Source organism: Paramisgurnus dabryanus, chromosome 7 (assembly GCF_030506205.2).
Source record: "Paramisgurnus dabryanus chromosome 7, PD_genome_1.1, whole genome shotgun sequence".
Classification (NCBI taxonomy): Eukaryota; Metazoa; Chordata; class Actinopteri; order Cypriniformes; family Cobitidae; genus Paramisgurnus; species Paramisgurnus dabryanus.
The window spans coordinates 33,103,102-33,124,079 of NC_133343.1; the positions used below are offsets into that span (position 1 = coordinate 33,103,102).

The 20,978-nt window shown below is 38.8% G+C and overlaps 1 protein-coding gene across 1 annotated transcript; it reads left to right on the forward strand.

The window, feature by feature from the left end:
* The first annotated feature begins 389 nt into the window (after positions 1 to 389).
* rbl1 (retinoblastoma-like 1 (p107)) lies at positions 390 to 20,212 on the forward strand. The gene is made up of 22 exons (XM_065279604.2): positions 390 to 665; positions 1,273 to 1,406; positions 4,663 to 4,863; positions 4,947 to 5,011; positions 5,151 to 5,279; positions 7,642 to 7,787; positions 7,869 to 7,933; positions 9,301 to 9,487; positions 10,772 to 10,938; positions 11,108 to 11,220; positions 11,320 to 11,423; positions 12,567 to 12,704; positions 12,795 to 12,959; positions 13,111 to 13,246; positions 13,502 to 13,723; positions 15,940 to 16,130; positions 16,239 to 16,415; positions 16,961 to 17,032; positions 17,270 to 17,354; positions 18,522 to 18,670; positions 18,766 to 18,930; positions 19,056 to 20,212. The coding sequence occupies exons 1-22, from the start codon at positions 507 to 509 to the stop codon at positions 19,224 to 19,226; spliced, it is 3,141 nt and encodes a 1,046-aa protein (XP_065135676.1). The 5' UTR covers positions 390 to 506; the 3' UTR covers positions 19,227 to 20,212.
* Positions 20,213 to 20,978: the final 766 nt, after the last annotated feature.

Here is a 20,978-nt window from a genome sequence, read left to right on the forward strand (position 1 = left end):
ATATAGTACAGGGAATATTAAAGTGCACTATATTTACTACAGTTAATCAATTCCCTTTTAATTCCTAGTTAATAATCCAGAATACTATAGTATGCTGTAAGTGTCGTTTTTACTATAATATACTACTACAGATTACTAACGTTACAGTAAATATTACAATTTATTGTAAAGTATACGGTTTTCTAGTAAAACCTAAAGTATACTACAGAATGTTTCAAATGGAATACTTTACTTTTCAGTCAAAATGTTAATTTCTCTGCGAGAAGAAGAACATTTATTTATTTGCGATTAACATGAGGAAGTTTAAATCCTCCATGCTGCCTCGCGGCTGTCTTTGTTGTCGTATTGACGTCACCCCATCTCTCGCCGTCCATTGGCCGAAACTAGGCCGGTTTCGCGCCATTCGCGCGGCATTGTGGGATAGCATCAGGAGGACGGCGGAGCTCCGTGTTTTCCCCACACACAATTTTTTTCGGATAATAACGATTTATAAACAGATCGCCGGGATGCGTGGGGATGAGACGGATTCGGAGTCCGTTAGATCGGACGACGGTTCGATCCGCAGGAGTATGGACGCGCTCTGTCACGAGCTTAACATGGACGAAGAGACAGCGACTGAGGCGCTTGAAAACTTCAACTCCATCTGGAACACATACACACTCGAGGTATCGCTTCATTTCCTTTTATTTTCCTTTAAAACTGACAAAACACCCGCTTTGACTTCGTTTATATTACTAATTTTTCCAGCAAAACACCATTGCTTTTTGATAAAGATCGAGTTACCGCGATATACCATGGTTGTACATTGTTTTGGATGTGTAGCATAGTCGTACCCTAGCATAAAACTATGTTGTGTATGAATATTGCAATGCGTTTTCTTTATTACTTTTTAACATGACGTCATGTTGTGGCACATAATCATACTATGATTATCCTTACAGTGGACAGCATGAGTGTCAGATACTAATAGTTTCAGAGCATCCAAAAAACTTAAACGTATATTGTTGACATTGTATCGTTGTTATATCATGCTGTATTTGCATAACCATATTTATATACCCCTTAATATGAATATGGTAATTATTCAGTACCATGGTATTACAATGGAAGAGTAATGAGTAAAGACGCTGTATGTGTAAACACCGGTTTGACCTACTGTTATTGTGTAAGCTGAGACAGATGTTTTGATCAGGGTGATGCATGTTAATGTTGATATCTCCCTGTATGCATTTCAGTAGATTTAGTTTGTGTGTTTATTTTTGTTTGTTTTAGGGTGATGTCGTGCACTGGCTGGCGTGCTCTCTGTATGCAGCCTGCAGAAAGAGCTCCACTCCCACTGTGGGACGGGGTGTGATGGAGGGCAACTGTGTTTCCCTTACAAGGATACTGCGCTCATCTAAGCTCAGGTACGGGGATTGTTCACCAGACAAATGGCTGTGTTGACACGCACCAATTTTCATCAATCCGATTGCAGATTACGAGAGTAGAGTTTATATGTACGGTTGTAAAGTTGCCCAATTTAGGACTCCACCAAAAGACGTGGCAATGCTGCACAGGGTATGTCGTCGAGTTTGTGATTCATCTCTGGATGGATATACAAAGTCAAAGTTGGGGAAAGTTATTCTTAAAGGTGCACTAGAATGTAAAACTGTATTTACGTAGGCATAGCTCAATAATAGGAGTTTTGTACATGGTAATGACATGTCATGAGCCTCAAACATGATTGTTTCCTCCTTCTAATGCATGCAAAAGACTGCTGAAAAACAGACCAATCTCAACATAACACTGACTGTGACGTTACAATCGAGATGTTCCCCCAACATTAAATTAATTACAATGTTGTAACTAGGGCTGGGCAAAAAAAAATTGATTTTTCGATTAAATGTTTTTTAAAACGTGGTCGATTAAAAATCGATTCTCAAAGAGCAGAATCGATTTTTTTTTTCATATTTATTTCCGCAAACATTGAACGGAGGAATGGAAGCATTTTAGATTTCGCAAGCAAGATGTGTTGTGGCTTTTAATTTCTTTTTATTAATTACCCACTTGTAAACTGCTGTTCACTGTTCTTTTTTATTAATATAGTATGTGTATTAAATCTATATTCATTGAGTTGAATCGAGAATCGAGTATAAAAGCCTACCTGAGAACCGGAATCAAAAATTTAATCGGAGAATCGGAATTGAATCGATTTGATAGCTTGTGAATTGAAACCGAATCGATCTGGAACATCTGAATCGATACCCAGCCCTAGTTGTAACAATGTTAAAAACAAAGTTGTGACTGCTGATTTAGCGTTATATGCTAGTTAATGCTATATGCTACCGTTTAGGCTGCCTTGTTCTATTGACGATACAGTTACGTTTTGCAGGTCCATAATGTAAAAAACGCAAACCTACCACTTAGAAACGCCTGTTTCCAATCTTTGAATAATTGATTATTCCTCAAATTCTGTATCTTCATCTGATACAGACTCAAACATAAGATCTGTTTACACACACACAAAGCTACTGAACTAGGGTGCGTTACCCGAGCAATGACGTAACTCACTGCTGAACCAACATAGTACGCTGCATAGTTGGAGAAACTAACTACCTTGTCACAACTGTTTCCCGAAAGCATAGTAACTTTGTCGCACATTCGCCGTTTGAACCATGTTGGTTTAACAACATAGTTGATGATGTCACGTGGGAGGTGAATTACTAATTAATCTGTGCAAATCGATTTAATGTCAGATTATCGCTGTAAATAACATAAATTGTACCGGAAGACTGATTTTGTTATCGTGATTTAGTTATCTGTTGTTTATTTTCAAGATATTTAATTAATGCACAAGTTCCCTCTTGCGTCACGCGCACATGCACAGTTTTCAAATGCAGCGCTTTAATTCTGTTTGCAAACTTTAAATATTAAAAAAATTACGTAAAATATTTTTTTTGTATATTTAGAACGATGGATATAGAATGCACTACATGTTTTGTTCAAAAGCATGATCAACATATTAAAATAACAAGGAACTATGCATCTAATGACAGGTGAAGAGCTGTCGTTCAAACCACGCAAGTTTGCGATGCAGCTTGCGAATGTTTGTTTGAACTATGGTTTCGGGAAACACCAAATCGTGGAACTTTGTCAGTAATGACAAAACTTACGACAGTAGTTGGTTAAAGGACAAGTTCGGTATTTTACACTTAAAGCCCTGTTTTCAGATTGTTTATGATGAAATAGAACGGTTTTGACTGAAATTTCGACATATGCGGCTACCCCGAGAATTTTCGTGTGTTTGTGTTTCATCTCCCACCTCTACAATGGGTGTATAGGTGCACTGGAACAATCCTTCCTAACATGCATTAAACTTTCGTTTACAAAGACGTGAAACTCACCGAGTGGTCAGGGGTGTTTATTGGTATGCTCACACAAAAATCGCTGCAAAAGATGCATTCCAACAGGTTTTATTGTAGTTTTTGCTAACTCCATTGACTTGTATTAGATGTGCTGTGAGCTACGGTATTACTCCGCGCCGGGAACTTTGTTTCTATTCTTGCAATTGGCAATGGCGGATTAGCGCCACCACCTGGGCTGGAGTGTCTATTATTCAAGCTCTTAGCGGAAGAATGTACGGGTGTGAGGCGTTTGAAAAAATAGGTCCACAAGTTAACAACGAATGCTAAAACACCTGTTGGAAAGCATCTTTTGCAGCGATTTTTGTGTGAGCATATCAGTGAACACCCCTGACCACTCGGTGAGTTTCACGTCTTTGTAACAAAAGTTTAATGCATCTTAGGAAGGATTGTTCCAGTGCATCATTAAACCCATTGTAGAGGTGGGAGATGAAACACAAACACGCGAAAATTCTCGGGGCAGCCGCATATGTCGAAATTTCAGTCAAAACCGTTCTATTTCATCGTAAACAATCTGAAAACAGGGCTTTAAGTGTAAAATACCGAACTTGTCCTTCAATGCTTTTAGGAAATGCACCCATGAACTGCTCTGAAAAACAGCCAATCAGAGCTGGATAATTTTTTGCACTTCATAAAGCCGTATACTTTCTATATAGTTATCAAAAAACAATAATGTATTGTATTAATGCATTCTAATCACCTTTAATGAGTTTTTGGAAGTGCAGTGGACACAATTTTCGAACGGCACAATGCTATTTCATTGCTTTATGTAATGTTATGAACGAACGTATAAACCCTGCAGAATATACAGCGCCTGCATGTTGCCAATGCCTTGCTATTGCATGTTTTGCGACAAGTATCGTGTGATATGTAATTTAGCAGTAAATATAAAATGTGAACATAAGAACAATTACACTGTAGGGCTTTTCAATATAATCGTGTTTATGATGCATTGCGATGCTAATGTGAACGATTGCTAATTTAAACAATTACTGCTTCAATACATAAATACAAGTAATCGATTATTACAAAAAAGCTATGCGCGCACCCATCTCACTGTACCTGATTGGATCACAGATTGGTCTACACCACCCCGTTCAATCCAATCAAAATTCCAGTCGGATTGTGTCAATTAAAACCATCGGTCCAATTACTAATGGAGTATCGGAATATTATTTGTTTGCCTGTAAACAAAATTGTTGTAAACAAAAGTGGACAGCAATGCAAATGTCTGACAGCTTTTGAATGTTCTTTCTTATAGTTTAATTCAGTTCTTCAGCAAGATGAAGAAATGGTCAGACATGTCGACTCTCTCTCAGGATTTCCGCAACCGCATCAGCCGGCTGGAACGGAACTTTGAAGTGTCGACTGTGATTTTTCGTAAATTTGATCCGATATTTTCGGACATGTTTCAGAATCCGCAAGGTGAACCTCCTCGTCTGCCTAGAAGCCGGAAACACAGGTAAAACATCTCCTTTCACTAAAATGTTTTATAGATTTTTATTGAAGAAGCAGCTTTTCTTAAAAAATATTACTTCTCTTTAGACGTCTTCCGTGTCACATCAGTGACGTATTCAAGTTCTGTTGGACTCTCTTTGTGTATACGAAAGGTAAGTTAATCATAGTTTTTGTTTTTTGCGGTATCGGCCGTGGTCAGTATGGTTGAGTTTTATACCATCTAATAATCTCATCACATTTCTGCATCTGAAACAGCCTGAATGCTACATTGAACAACAATTGTATTTTCAGGTAATTTTCGTATGATCGGAGATGACCTGGTTAACTCCTATCACCTCCTGCTCTGCTGTCTGGATCTGGTGTTCTGCAATGCTCTCCTGTGCTCCAACAAAAAAGATCTGATCAATCAAAACTTCAGAGGTAAAGTTTCTTCACCCAGCTGTTTGATAATCACAAAGAATTTCAATTTCATCGAGTTTTCCTCTCAAGTATCTGTTGACTTGGTCTCTGGATGGTTTGGCCGGTAGCCCAGCTCTAAAAATGCAGATTTGCAATCATAATGTTATGAATCAATCTGTTTTTATAGCACTAATGCACTAATGATGCTGTCTACAAATACAGATGGGCATTATGATAGATGTTTTTGGATATACGATCCAGATGGTTTGTGTAAATTGACAATAAAAAATAGCAAGTCATTTACATCTCTAACAGGTTTGCTTTGATGACAGACACCTTACGTGAGTAAATTATCAAAGATACTTGGACGTCACAAGAAAGGCTGATAAGATTGCATTGATTTGCTGTTTACAAATAGTAAATGATCCTTGACATTGCAAACAGCCGAGTGATTGGATTACAGGAGTTGTTTTGCAAGGTTTGAGTCTGATTATAGCGCTATTTAAAAGTACGATAAAGTCGTTTATTTGTCATGCTTGTAAATTTAAGTGGTGTTGGATTGATGTAGTACGGAGCCCCTAAGGGGACATGGAGCAAAAATTAAATAAGTTTAGTTTCATGTGCTCGCGTGAAACCTTCATGTGCTCAAGCGAAACCTTCATGTGCAGAATTTTTTTAAGGTTTCGTTTCGCGTGCTCACGTGAAAGTTTCACGCGAGCGCGCGGTGGTTGCACGCGGGCGCGCGGTGGTTGCACGCGAAACTAAAACTAAAAAAATATTCTGCACATTAAGGTTTTGTGTGAGCACATGAAAGTTTCACGTGAGCACATGAAACTAAACTTTAGATTTTTTTTACCTCAATGTCACCTTAGGGGCTCGGTAATGTAGAAATATCTGATTCACAAGTGTATCTGTCACCCATTACGGATTTATTTCAAACCTAAGGTGTCTGATGAGGTAATGAGGTGGACTGTAGAATTTATTTTTGTTTTTTGAAAAATGAAATTAGTCGTCAAACAAAAATGCATTAATAGACTAATAATTAAAATAAAAACTTGATTAAAATGAAGAGCAGTTCCCAGTTTAAAATCTGTTTAGTAAAATGTAAATGTTATGTTAACAGCATGTGACTGTGTATACCAAAATGTTTTATTTTAATATCTTGGTAAAATTACCATCATAACAAAGTAAGTAATCCATTTCTAATTTGATACATGTACTGGGGGTAGTGCTGGGCGATAATTCGATAACAATAATTTTACCGATATAAACTTTTTCGATAAAACGATAAGGACAGTTCGATAAGTGATCGATAATGTTTACGCACTGTGCGTAATGTTGCGCGAGCACTTCCGGATGCGGCACGCGCTCTTGGTTTACAATCACAGTGACAGTTAGACTTGAAGGAGTGGAAGATGAGGCAAGTTATTCATTTATTAGAGACCTATGATTTTCGTGATGCGGATAACGCGGACGGAATCACGGAATCCAAATGCGCGGAAACATTTTCTTGTGTGTAATGTTGGACGCGCAAACAGGGTTCGTCAAACACAGCAGACACAATAGGTGCAGTATACTGTACTTTCATTCAGCGTCCGCCTTGCGCACGCACACGTCCGCACAGCTTTAAAAGTATATTTACAGGACATTCACAAATTCAGGAAACTGAGGAAAAGCAGCAGATCCACCACTGCAGTGAATATAGTGTTTGCGCTATGTGCGCTCCCACAGCAACGTGACACTCTTGACATCCATTTATCAGCGTGTATAGCTCGTAAATGTATAACACACGCGTGATCACTGAACTAAGTTTTCATTCTTGTTTAAGTGAACATAAACAGCTGTTACTCAGTATATTGAAACTTAAAGCAGTCTGTCTTGGGTCTTAAAGTGACAGTAGACTGCTGCTTTTGTGTCAGAAATGTGTTGATTTCATAACAAATAGATTTACATTTAATACAGGTGCATTAAAACAAGATTTTAGTATTTGTATTTGTCATGTTCTGAATAAAAAGTAGTTTAAAACCATTATTAACTGTCTGGTTTTTACAATTTTCATTCAGGAGCCTTTAAATTTGACAGGAGTAAAGATTTGTTATTTATCATGATAATTATCGATATCGACTGATATGGAAAACATTTTCTCGATATTTTTTGTGTCATATCGCCCAGCCCTAACTGGGGGTCCCTGCTCCGCCTCTCTATCCATTAAGGGATCCTTGGCCTGAAAAAGGTTGTAGACCTCTGAATTAGGGCTACTCTAGAAACATGGCGGCGCAAAATTGTTACACCTTTAAGATCAGGCTGTATATTTTTGTTGGTTGCTTGGTGTTATTCAAATAGAAACTTTTAAATGTTATTGTTTGTGTGTTACTGTTCTCAGGACTGCCAAAGGACTCAGAGAATCTGAAGGAGATGCCGTGTGTCATTGACCGGTTGTGTGAACTGCATGATGGGCTTGTAGTGGAGGCCAAAGGCATAAAGGAGCACTATTTTAAACCCTACATAAAGAGCCTATTCGAGAAAAGAGTGAGACACGCACACTTTTAATGTCTTTAGTGTATACAGCTTGTACAGACTTGCCTTTCTAAAATACTTTGTCTTTCTCAGATACTAAAAGGTAATTCGGATACTCTGTCTGAATTACTCGATACCCCGAACTTCCAAGACAACAAGTAAGCATTTCTTCAGTAAAATTCATACGTTGTTGCTTAACATGCTGTGGTTTCTCTTTGCAATTTGTGTTTTAAAGGTGTCATGACATGTATTTGTATTTTTATTTTGTTGAATGACCATTTCCACCCTGTTTTTCTTCCTCTGATTGGAAAATGTCTGATTTGTGTGCTTCCCTTTTAAGAGCACTTGGCATGGCTTGACAGGTGATTGACAGGCTACATTTCACTACATTTTGCTGTTTCACAACAGAAACAGTTTCTTAAATGGTCTTTTTAACTATTTCCCCGCCATTGATGCGTTATCTTGTCAATTAAGAGAAAACTTTTCCCTGTCAATGACGCTTCCCTGAAGAGTTTTTACGGTAATCTGTAATTCTGCTCATAAAAATCTAAAGCAAAAACAAATTTAATTAATTTTAAACTCAGTTCTGAATCTGATCTCTAACAAAATTCCTATAAAAAATTCAATTATTTCTGGTAATTAAATTTGGTATTTTTTAAGAAACCTACCCATATTTAAGAGGTTAAAAAACAAATGAAGATAGGATGAAACGTTTTTTCCCGTTTAGTTTTTTTGTTTGTTTATTGTTTGTTTCAAAGCAGAGGATTTGTTCTTTCATTTGATATATTTGTAGAAGAAAAGATTTCTGGAATGCACTTTGTGAAACTTTTGTGAAAGTCACAAAAAATGCTGACGGACATCCGGAGATCGATTACATAAATTAATTCGTTTTTAAAAATTAGGGCATTTTAAGCTTTGAAATTTGCAGGTTGTGTTAATGATTCTAATGCTGCATTCAGACCAGCCGCGGTACAGGCGTCAAGCGCGAGTGATTTCAATGTTAAGTCAATGTAAAGACGCGTTGACGGGCATCTGGAGGTCTTGCGGAGCGAATGAGGCATTTAGCGTGGCACGGTAGATGCGATTTCCCCCTTATTAGTGCGTCTAGTTTTCGCACGCGAGTTGAAAATTTTTAACTTTGCCTGAAAACGTGCCGCGTTAACCAATCAGGACCTTGCTCTAGTAGTGACGTGATTACAGGAAGCGAGCGGAGTCGCAGAAGCCTATGGAAGGCCCTCCCATGACGCAAATTTCCGGGTGAATGTCTCGATTACTAGAATTTCACGCGCGGCTTTCATGCGCGAATGAAGTGAGTAAACTCAAAATGTTCAAGCGGCAAACTAGACGCGTTAGATCCAAATTTAATGCCTCAAACGCGGCTGATGTGAACCCACGGTAAGAACTGTTATATATCAAAAATTCAAGGTCATTTTGATTCCAAATGTCATGACCCCTTTAAAACTGGTTTACATTCAGTTGCTTTTTGACTTAAAAAATGATATTAACAACTCTGTTCGTTTTTTAGCAAAGCCATAAACCGTGAATATGAGGAATATGTCTTGACCGTGGGTGATTTCGACGAGCGAGTGTTTTTGGGAGCCGACGCAGACGAGGAGATCGGCACGCCACGCAAATCCACTGCCGAACCTCCATCAGGTCAACTGTCTGCCCGCATGCAGGTGGAGAACAACCTACAGCAACACTTTGAGAAGGTACGAAACGTCCTCATGAAACGTTCTCTCTTAACTTTATTAAGATTACCCTAGAATGAGACGTTTTTATCTATATACACCGCGGGTCCCCTTACATGGAAGGAAGTCGCCACTTTGCGCCACCATGTTTTTACATTAGCCCTAAACGGACAAACTGTACTATAAAGCGCGCTTGTTACTACGTTGGACCATATTATAATTAATCAAATACTTTTAAAATGATGATTTTTGTATTCGGACGTAAAACCTCCCAATCAGGAGGGGGCGCTAGGTCCCGCGACTCGTCACAGTAAGCATAGTCCCGTGTTTGGGCTTATGCGAAGAAGAGGTCTTCAAATTCACGGGGTCCGAAAAGCCAAGGTCCGACCCGAGACCCGATCAAGTTCGGATCTAAATGTTTCACGCGTGCCTCGGACACAGGTCGGGTACAATAATCAGGTCTCGGGTTATTTTAAATGAATGTGTTTTTCCCGAACGGACCCGAGAAGCCCTGAACTGTGTGTGTTAATGTCCTTTTCAAACCTCTCCTCTGTTTGCCAAGAGCGCCTAATTACGACATTGTGTGGCTGGCGATAGGTACATTTTCGTTGAGACAGACATGTCAGATCATTTTAAATGTACATTTTAGCGTTTATCTTGGTGTCATCGTCATATAAACAAATGGAGCAGCTCGCCAAATTGGTTGTGAGCCCACCAGGGCGGCGACTGCACACACGTCAGTTTACATTCGGGTCCAGTCGGGTTCAAAACAATGCCATTGGTTTGGGTGACGGATCGGACTCGAGACAGAATTACTCTTAGATTTGACATGTAAAATACTTTGTTATTAACATTTTTATATATTTTGTTTTGAATGTATGTATTATTTATTACTATTATTATTATGTATATTTATTTTAAATAATTTTGTTCTCTGAGGGCAGGATGAGAAACTCCTCTATACTAATTTAAAACTGCCTTGTTTGTTACAGATGTTAAAGCAATGCAGTTAAGAAGTTTTATCTAAAAATGCTTTGTCCACTGAAAATAAAGTTATGATTTAGAATTAGCATAATTGCCGAGTTTAATAGTTAAAAAATCTTTAAAGACCGGTTCATTGTATATTGTGGTTTCTTAATAAAGAAAATTAAGAATGATGTAAATTGTGCGTGTGGTTCTGGCCCCCTTGGTATAAAGGAGAAAAATGCTGGCCCTCGTCATTATCAAAGTTGCCCATCCCTGCTTTAAATGCATTATACTAAATACTTTGCTCTTTTTTTTTTCTCTCTTCTTTTTTTTGTGTAGACTCGATCCCTGGCTCCCTCTACTCCTCTAACAGGTCGACGGTATTTGAAAGAGAAGGAGGTGTTGGTCACTCCTGTTTCTTCAGCTACACAAAGTGTGAGCAGATTGCAGAGCATGGTGTCCGGCCTCCGCAACACACCCAGCGATGCTCTTCTTCAGATCTTCAAGTAAACATCTGCCAAATCCATGCACTGATGATAATTAGACATAATAATATCACTTTTTCAAAAGTGATATCGTCTTAGTGAAACATTCAATGCAACACGAAGGCGCTCAAAAATGCAGTGATGATTAAAGGCTATAGAGTTTATATTTCGCCTTCTCTGTGTTTTTCAGGTCCTGCTCTCGAGATCCCACCGAAGCCATTCTGAATCGAGTAAAGACCATGGGAGAGAGGTTCAAAGAGGCTTACACCAAACCTGCAGATGATTTGCCCGGAGCACATATGGGTCAGGCGTAATGTCCATTTGTAGATGAAGTTGAATTGCTATGCAAACCTCTGTATTTATTAATGAGCTGTGTTATTAAGCGCTAGTTATTGTGTGTAGATTTTGCAGAGAATCGCCTGAAGCTGGCTGAGATCTTGTACTTTAAGATTCTGGAGAACATCATGACGCAGGAGATGAAGAGGCTGCAGGGAAAAGACATGGCGGTAAGTGCCAGGACATTACATTTTTTGTGACCCTGGTCCACAAACCAGTCATAAGTAGCAGTTATGCGCATGTTGATCCAATATGAGCGTGTGCAAGCGGACATTAGGGCTGGGGAAAAAACTATTTTTTTGATGTTTTTTTTGTTTAAGTGGTCGATTCAAAATCGATTCTCAAAGGCAACCAATCGATTATTTTTCATATTTATTTCCGCAAACATTGAAAGTAAGATTAACGTAATTACTAGTCTTCTCCACTTTTTTTGCCTTGTGTGATGTTACCAAGGAGCGAGAGGCACGCCTGTCATTCATTTATTCAGTGCTTAAAATGGCGGTTTCAGGTGCTTCATCGACGTTGATGCCATCTTCACATAAAAAGTCAGAGGTATGAAGCATTTTAGATTTCGTAAGCAAGACGACGACGATAGTGTTGTGAACAAGAACAAAGCTTTATGCGTGATTTGTAATGCAGAGGTGAAATGCTGCAGTGATATTAAATCTATATTCATTAAGTTGAATCGAGAATTGAGTATAAAAATCGAACCGAGAATCTGAATAGAAAATTGAATCGTGAATCGAAATCGAATCGATTTGATAGCTTGTGAATCAAATCGATCTGGAACATCTGAATTGATACCCAGCCCTAGCGGTCACCTGCAGATACCAAAAAAATTTTTTTATGATATTCGGATTGCGGTCGGTTGGGACTTTTGAAATAAAGATGCCAATTAACTATTTTAAACACTAACTACTTTAAAAAAATCTGGGTCGGGTACTATATATATTTATTATATATGTATAATATATATATATATTTTTTTGGTCCGAGTTGCGGGCGGGTTAGTTGAAAACGTTGGTTGGGTGTGGGTTGTTTACACAATGACCCGTGCATCACTGAAAAGTAGCACAAGTTTATTTGTTGCATGGGTCAAAAATGATCATGTTTTCATAAAAGATTTTGTACATTTTCTACCATAAATATTTAAAACTTTATTTTTGTGTGTGGATGCAGACATAATTTGGACAACTTTAAAGGCGATTTTCTCAGTATCTCAGCCAAATATTGTTCCATCCTAACAAACCATACATCAAAGGAAAGCTTATTTATTCAGCTGATAAATCTATCTCTCTCCTGTTCTCCATCAGGTCCTGTTAGAGCAGGAGGTGCTTCATTGCTCTCTGCTGGCGTGCTGTCTGGAGTTGGTTCTGTTTGCATACAGCTCGCAAAGGACCTTTCCTTGGATACTTGAAATATTCAAGATCTCTCCTTTCTACTTTTACAAGGTATGCACTGATTTGATTTGCTTTCGGCATGAATTAATTATGCTATGCAATTTAGTTACGCATCAGATCACCCATGTGCTTTTTGTGTAGGTGATCGAAGTGTTCATTCGCTCTGAGGAGGGTTTGTCCAGAGACATGGTGAAGCATTTGAACAGTATAGAGGAGCAGGTGCTGGAGAGCAAAGCCTGGGTCAGAGACTCGGCCCTGTGGAGCGCGCTGGACGACGCCAACCATAAAGTTCCTACTGTGGAGGAGGTATGTACACACTGAATAGGAGTGACATTCAGGTGACAAGCGTCATGCATTGTGTCACGGGAGGAATGAGGAAATGATGTGTTGTATTGGACATAATGCAAGAGACATTACTCGGAAAAATATCCATAATAGCTATTTGTGTGCATCACAGGTGAATTTTCCGAGTAGCTTTGACACGGGCAACAATAGCGGTGGTCCCACTCACCTCCCATTGGTGGCACTATCTCCCATCATGCACCCTCGCATCAGAGAGGTCCGTACTGGCCTGGGGTCCAGTGCACGTAAAGGTACCACACACACACACATCTTTGAGGCATGTGATGTTTATACGCAACACTTTATAACCTTTCATTTTGTCCTGATGTACCATATGCCAAATAAGTTTAACTTGACTTGGTAGGACATTCTCAGTCTTGAGGACACATTGGATAAAAATTTGTATATGGCTCTTCATTTTAATTTGCATTGAATCTGTGTATTTTGACTTTATTGATGTATTTCTTAACGCACTTGAATAATAATTCTTCTTATTTCTCTCTCAGATGTCCCCCAGTCTCCAGTTTCTCTCCACGATCGCTTTAGCTCTCCAGCGGCTGGCAGCGCAAAGAGACGTTTGTTTGGTGACGACCCTTCACCTCATTCCCCTGTCAAAAGATTCTCGGTCACCCCCATTAAATTCATCCCCAGCACCAGTGAGAACAGTCAGAACATGGTCTTCTCCATGTCGACCACAAATGGCCAGCAGCTGACCTTTCCTCTTCCAGGTACCATTTGTTTTCCTTTGGTTTATCATGGTAAATTTTAATTGTTGAAACTCAATGAAAAGACACAAACATGTTGGAAATCTTTAGATGTCTACCTAAAAGGTCTACTAAATAAAGTATTAGTGTCTTGTTTTCAACTTTCAATCAAGAAATATGTTGCACCCTCCACTGGGGTCTTGCACATTCCATTGGGGTTTTCAAAGTCAAAGAGTAATCGTGTTAAATAACCGTGACTTTTATTTTTTATCCAAATTATCGTGATTATGATTTTTCCTATAATTGAGCAACCTTGCACCCTCCATTGGGGTCTTGCACCCTCCATTGGGGTCTTGCACCCACCATTGTCTCCAGTTTCTCATTTTCATCCGTCTTTCGGATGAGACGTAAAACTGAGGTCCTGACTATCTGTGGTCATTAAAAATCCCAGGGTGTCATTCGAAAAAGAGTAGGAGTGTGCCCCGGCATTCTGGCCAAAACTTGCCCCTTGTCCTACTAATCATCCCCATATCTACTAATTGGCTATATCACTCGGTCTCCTCTCCACTAATAAGCTGGTGTGTGGTGGGCGTTCTGGTGCACTATGGCTGCCGTCACATCATCCAGGTGGATGCTGCACATTGGAGGTGGTTGAGGAGATTCCCCCATTCATATGTAAAGTGCTTTGAGGTCTACAGAAAAGCGCTATATAAATGTAACGAATTATTAACAGATTATTATTATTATTATTGGGGTCTTGCACCCTCCATTGGGGTCTCACACACTCCATTGGGGTTTTAAAAGTCACAGAGCAATTGTGTTAAATAACCGTGACTCAATTTTTCCTATAATTTAGCAACCCTACCCTGCTTTGGGGTCTTGCACCCTCCACTGGGGTCTTCCACCCTTCATTAATCGTTTTTGATTTTCAATTTCAATTATTGATTAGAACAATAACAAAAACAAGATAATTGAGGTAAAACATTTTTTGTGAGATTAAAATACAAATTGCGTGCTGCCGGACCATGTGATTGTAAGGCACATCGAAGGCACCACTGCTTTGACACATGTTGCATATTGTAACACTTACTTAAAGGACAAGTTCGGCATTTTAGACTTAAAGCCCTGTTTTCAGATTGTTTATGGTCAAATAGAATGGTTTTGACTGAAATTTCGACATTTTCGGCTGCCCTGAGAATTTTCGCGTGTTTGTGTTTCAGCTCAGACCTCTATAATGGCTTTATAGGTGCACTGGAACAATCCTTCCTAAAATGCATTAAACTTTCGTTTACAAAGACGTGAAACTCACCGAGTGGTCAGGGGTGTTCACTGATATGCTCACACAAAAATCGCTGCAAAAGACGCATTCCAACAGCTGTTTTAGCATTCGTTGTTAACTTGTGGACCTATTTCCCCAAACGCCTCACACCCGTACATTCTTCCGCTTAGAGCTTGAATAATAAACACTCCAGCCCAGGTGGTGGCGCTAATCCGCCTTTGCCAATTGCAAGAATAGAAACAAAGTTCCCGGCGCGGAGTAATACCGTACCTCACAGGACGTCTAATACAGTCAATGGAGTTGGTAAAAACTACGATAAAACCTGTTGGAATGCGTCTTTTGCAGCGATTTTTGTGTGAGCATACCAGTAAACAACCCTGACCACTCGGTGAGTTTCACGTCTTTGTAAACGAAAGTTTAATGCATTTTAGGAAGGATTGTTCCAGTGCACCTATAGACCCATTGTAGAGGTCTGAGCTGAAACACAAACACGCGAAAATTCTCAGGGCAGCCGAAAATGTCGAAATTTCAGTCAAAACCATTCTATTTGACCATAAACAATCTGAAAACAGGGCTTTAAGTCTAAAATACCGAACTTGTCCTTTAATAAAAAAGTTAAATAAATACATGTTGTCGAAGTCACTGAGTAATTGTGTTAAATAATTGTGATTATAAGTTTTTCCAAAATAATTATGATTATGATTTTGCCTATAATTGAGCAACCCTACCCTGCATTGGGGTTTTGCAACCCTCCATTGGGGTTTTCAAAGTCACTAAGTAATCGTGTTAAATAATCGTGACAAATTTTTTTTACACAACTAATCGCGATTATGATTTTGCCTATAATTGAGCAACCCTACCCTCCATTGTGGTTTTGCACCCTCCATTGCCTCATACTGTAAATGCTGTTTTCCTGCATTTATGTGTTGGGGTTGACATGTCGGCGCTTCTCTGTTTTCAGTGGTCAAGGGTGAAGCAGGCGGCATTACAGTCATTCAGCTGCAGTCCAGTGAGTTGAACCCTCTCACTGCTCAAGTCTTACTGACCGCCTCCCCCAGCCGACCAGTGCCCCCTCCCACCGGACCTGACCCACAGCCGCCGCCCGCCACCAAACCCCGCCGCACCGGGTCCCTCGCCCTCTTCTTCAGGAAGGTGAGGAAACACATTTAAACATTTAAATTAGACTTTCATTCACTTTTGTTGAGAGATGCAAGGACATGAACATTTTTGCTTTTAATATACCATTGTTTATATATTTAGGTGTATCATTTAGCCAGTGTACGATTGCGTGATCTCTGTCTGAAGTTGGACATCTCTTCGGACCTGCGGGGAAAGATCTGGACGTGTTTTGAACATTCTCTCCTGAACTGCACTGACCTTATGAAGGACAGACATTTAGACCAGCTTCTCCTTTGTGCTGTCTACATTATATCAAAGGTACAACAGGAAAACATCTGATTATATATTAACACCTTTCCAATTCATTAAGTTGCATAATGGAATTAATAATTTTCCATTGCTGTCTAATGCGTTTTAAGCTTGTTTCTGTTTTATGATGCTTCATATTGTGCCCATAATGCATGATAAAATAACAGCATTTTGTGTCTTAATCAATTAACTAAAGCGTAATGCTGCTTGCACACATGAAGCGAATTTAACTATCTGCGTTAGTAGATAGCATGCAAAGATGTGAATTCGACAATGCAAATTACTCAAATCGGGCGCCGTGAACACGCGTCTTCTGCGCAAGTTGAAAATATTTAACTCAAGCAGAAAATTTGCATGATCCGAAGTTAAATCCCACGAGTAATCTAAAGCAAGGACCGGGATGCTTCGCGTTTGGTGTGTGTGTAGCATAATTCTGTTTTATGTACTCAAAATAAGTGTTAGTCCAATAAGATAAGAACATGTCCTCAGATGCAAGCACACGGTGTGGTTTTATTTCAATTTGTACGTTTTGACATTCTCCTCTTATTCTGCAGATCACAAAAGAACAGCACACGTTTCAAGACATCATGAAATGCTATCGAACGCAACCTCAGGCCAATAGTCATGTGAGTAACAGTAACATCCTCCATTCCCAAATATCCCCATGACAATGTGGGAGCAGAGAAAATATGACTTATCTGTAGTCTTAAATTAAAAAAATAAATATGTCTTGATGAAGATACAAAATTGCTGGAGTGTCCTGCTTTCTATGTCTGATGTCTTGGGTTTGGTTTGAGTTTACAGTGCATCAGCATCAACTGCATCTTGTGATGTGTATATTGAATTCGATTTTGTGTTTGTAGGTGTACCGCAGTGTTTTACTAAAAAGACGTCCCAGAGAGCAACAAACAGACGAGAACATGGAGGTAGATCCACCATCAGATCGATGTAAGGACATGGATGCGAGTCCAAGAATAATTAAGGGTGTTTTCATACTTGAGCTGTTTCGGTTTGTTTAGGCCACGGTAATCGCACTCGGATCCTCACCAAAACTACCGCTTCGAGACCACCTGAAGGAGGTGGTCTCGGCCCGATTGCAAACGAACTATGGAGCGGTTCGGTATAAGTGTGAAAGCATTCCGACCCAAAAGACCAAACAACAGGCTATCTTATTGGTTTATTAACCATGAACATACCTGATAGCTCTTTGGTGACAAAATCTGGTCAACATGTCAATGCCATTATAATGATAATAATAATAATGCTCTACAGGTCTGAAAACACCCTAAGAATTTATATTTAATACATGCATATTTGTTATAGATGTTGTAACTTTTTATTTGTTGTTCAGGGTTCCCACGGGTCCTTGAAATCATTGAAAGTTTGTGAATCTGGGGGAAAAAATTCAAGGCCCTGGAAAGTTTTTAAAAATATACATGCATAGATACAGGTCATTGAAAGTGCTTGAATCTATTTTATGCAAGAAGTTTTCTGGGGGAAAACAATCCATATTATTCCCTGTGTAGTGTAGGATAATATCATAAAAATTCAAGACTTTTTAAGCACACGTGCTAAACTGTTCACTTTAAATGTTTATATCTTCTGTATGCGAATGTTGATTCATACCAAAATGCTTTTTTGCATAGTTGTGTTTGACACATGAAAACGTCTCTCGTTACGTATGTAACACTTGTTCCCTGAGAAGGGAACGAGACACTGCGTCTCCCTTGCCATACTTCCTACGTCCCTGTAACGCCGTCTTTGTCAATTTTTCAGATAGCGATATACTTCCTGACTCCCGCGTCCCCCTGTCTTTGTCGTTAAGCCTCACCATTGGTTGAATTTGATATACACATTCAGACGCACTTGGAGGCATCCCAAAGTGTCACCACAGTGACGCAGCGCAAGTTCCCTCAAAAGGGAACTGTAACAATGTATCTTAAAAGGTAACACGATGTAACCTTGCTCTCACTTGAAATGTGTCCCCACATTTAGTCCTTGATTTTGAGGGTATTGGTCCTGGAAAGTCCTTGAAAGGTCCTTGAATTTGAAGTTAACTAAGGTGTGGGAACCGTGGTTGTTATACATTTCTTATGCATTTATTTTTTTCCACAGCCAATGAGAGGACAGAACAGTTTGGCAGTGGAGAGGCCGACAGCGAATTGGACGAAAGAGGAGACCTCATCCAATTCTACAACTCCGTTTACGTGTTAAAGATGAAATCGTTCGCTCTTAGATACGCACAATCGACGCTCGACAACAAGGTTTGGCTTTACTACGAGTTATGCTTTTTAATCTTCAAAGATTATGTGGTTTGTTAAATCCTCCATCTCTTCTCCCTCGCCGTGTCTCTGTTTAGATGGAGGCTCCTCCGCTATCTCCGTTCCCTTCAGTTCGCGCTCAGCCTCTTTCTCCTCGCCGCGTGTCTCAGAGACACTCCATCTTTGTGTCACCTCATAAAAACGGCTCCAGTCTCACACCCAGCGCTGCCTACACATACAAGTTCGCAGGAAGCCCCTCCAAGGTTCGTCACCCCTTGTGACATCAACAGCTACTAGGGTTTAACAAATTGTTAATAGTTGATAATGACATCTATGAAGAATGAGTTCACTTGATTGGTCCACCTCTTACTTCCTGTTTTGCTTTTAGGAGCTGAATGACATCAATCAGATGATCCGTCAGGGTGGCGTCAGTAAGAAGCGTGCCTTCACCATGGAGGGTGATGAGACCGAGTCTCCATCCAAATGCCTCCGCCAAGAGAACGATGACGTTCTGCTCAAACGTCTCCAGGATGTTGTGAGCGAGAGGGCGAGTCTCTGACTCGATCGACAGTACGGTCTCATCACAGAGCAGTTACAGTGCCAGAAACTTTAAACTTATGTGCTCTCGAAGGTCTTGCGACAAAAATCAGTCTCAGAGCAGCGGTGTCCCGCACACATTGATATATAAAGACTTATACATGCAGTTCATCTATCATGATTAAGATTAACTTTTTACTTTTTGATGATCAAGTATAAATTTTTTGATGATTTAAAGTGGATCAGGTTTTGCTATCATGTAATATCATGATATGTGTATTTGTAATTGTTTAATACAGAGACGTTCTGTAGCCATAAGCTTTCTCGGTCAAAGGAACTATGTCATTTTTTGCAGAAGAGAGGAAATATTATAACCCGTTTATAAGTCCCGGTATGATGCAATTAAGAGTAAATTCAAATTTTGGAGTGATTGTAAAATAAAAGGTTTTATTACAAAAAAAAAGATTAGGTGTATAACCTTTTGAGTTATATTCTGGCGAAATGCACTGTGCTAACCTTTTGAATTATTTGTGTAGGTTTTTTCAAACAACCTGCCAAAGGTTTTATCTATGTTTTAAAGCTGTATTATAAATACACCGTGTGCAGCTTTATATTTGGATGTGTAGTATCTACACCTCTCATTTAATTTATGCATTGTTTCCCTCTTCAGATTGGTTTTCGTGAATCAGATTGCCCTTCTGTTTAAAATGCTTACCTTTGAACTTTTACATTGTCGAGATTGTAAACATTGGGAATTGTTTTGGAGACTTTGATAAGCTTTGTTTAACTGTGATATTTTTAGTTCTCTTCCAGTGAAGTTCAAATATCATTGGTCATGCATTTTTACCAGCTGTCTATATTGTGTATTCGTTTATATTTGGTGCTTTGTATATTTTTAGCTCTGGAGTATTTTGTGAAATATTAAAATGTCTTCTATTTGTTCATACAGACTTTACATATTTTACAATTTTGTTTTATTAAATAAACATTTGAATTATGTTTTCCCCATTATTCTGTGATTTTGTTTTTTTTAAATTGTTGGTTGATTTGTCTGGTACACCCAGTGAGTGTTAGGAAAGTTACTCAAAAAAAGGAATTAATTACATCTTCAATCATGTTATTAGATTACTGTACAAATTACTCCCTCCAAAAAGTATTTAATTATTTCTAATACTTTCTAAATCCTATTTGATAAATTATACAATTATAGGTTTGAAATGGCTCAAATAAATCATATAAAAGTACATAAATTATTCTGGTCATACTTTTAAGGTCCAATTTCCACTATTAACTAATTATTAACATTTGCCTTAATATACTCTTGATTATTGCTTATTTATACTTAAAGTAGTTGTAAGTTTGGGTAGGATTAAGGATGTAGAATAAGGCATTAATATGCGCTTTTTAGGTGGTATTAATAAACAGCCAATATCTCAGTAATATTAATGCTAATATCCAACCAGTTATTAGTGAGAATTACAAACTACACTAAGCATTATTCTGATTAATTCACAAAATTATTTAAAGATCGAAGGATACATAAAAAGCATGCATTTTAAACTTAGACTTTAAATTTTCTTGTTAAATTCACTATTGTATAATATATAATTGCTCTACAGTCTTGATCAAGGAAAAAGTAATTAAATTACAGCAACTAATTACTTAGTGTAGCCTAACTAGCTACATCCAAAACTGCACCCAGTCAGTGCCTTACCATGTATGATTTTTAAATAGTTTGGCTTAGTCTTTATGATACTTGGTCTAAAAGTGTAAA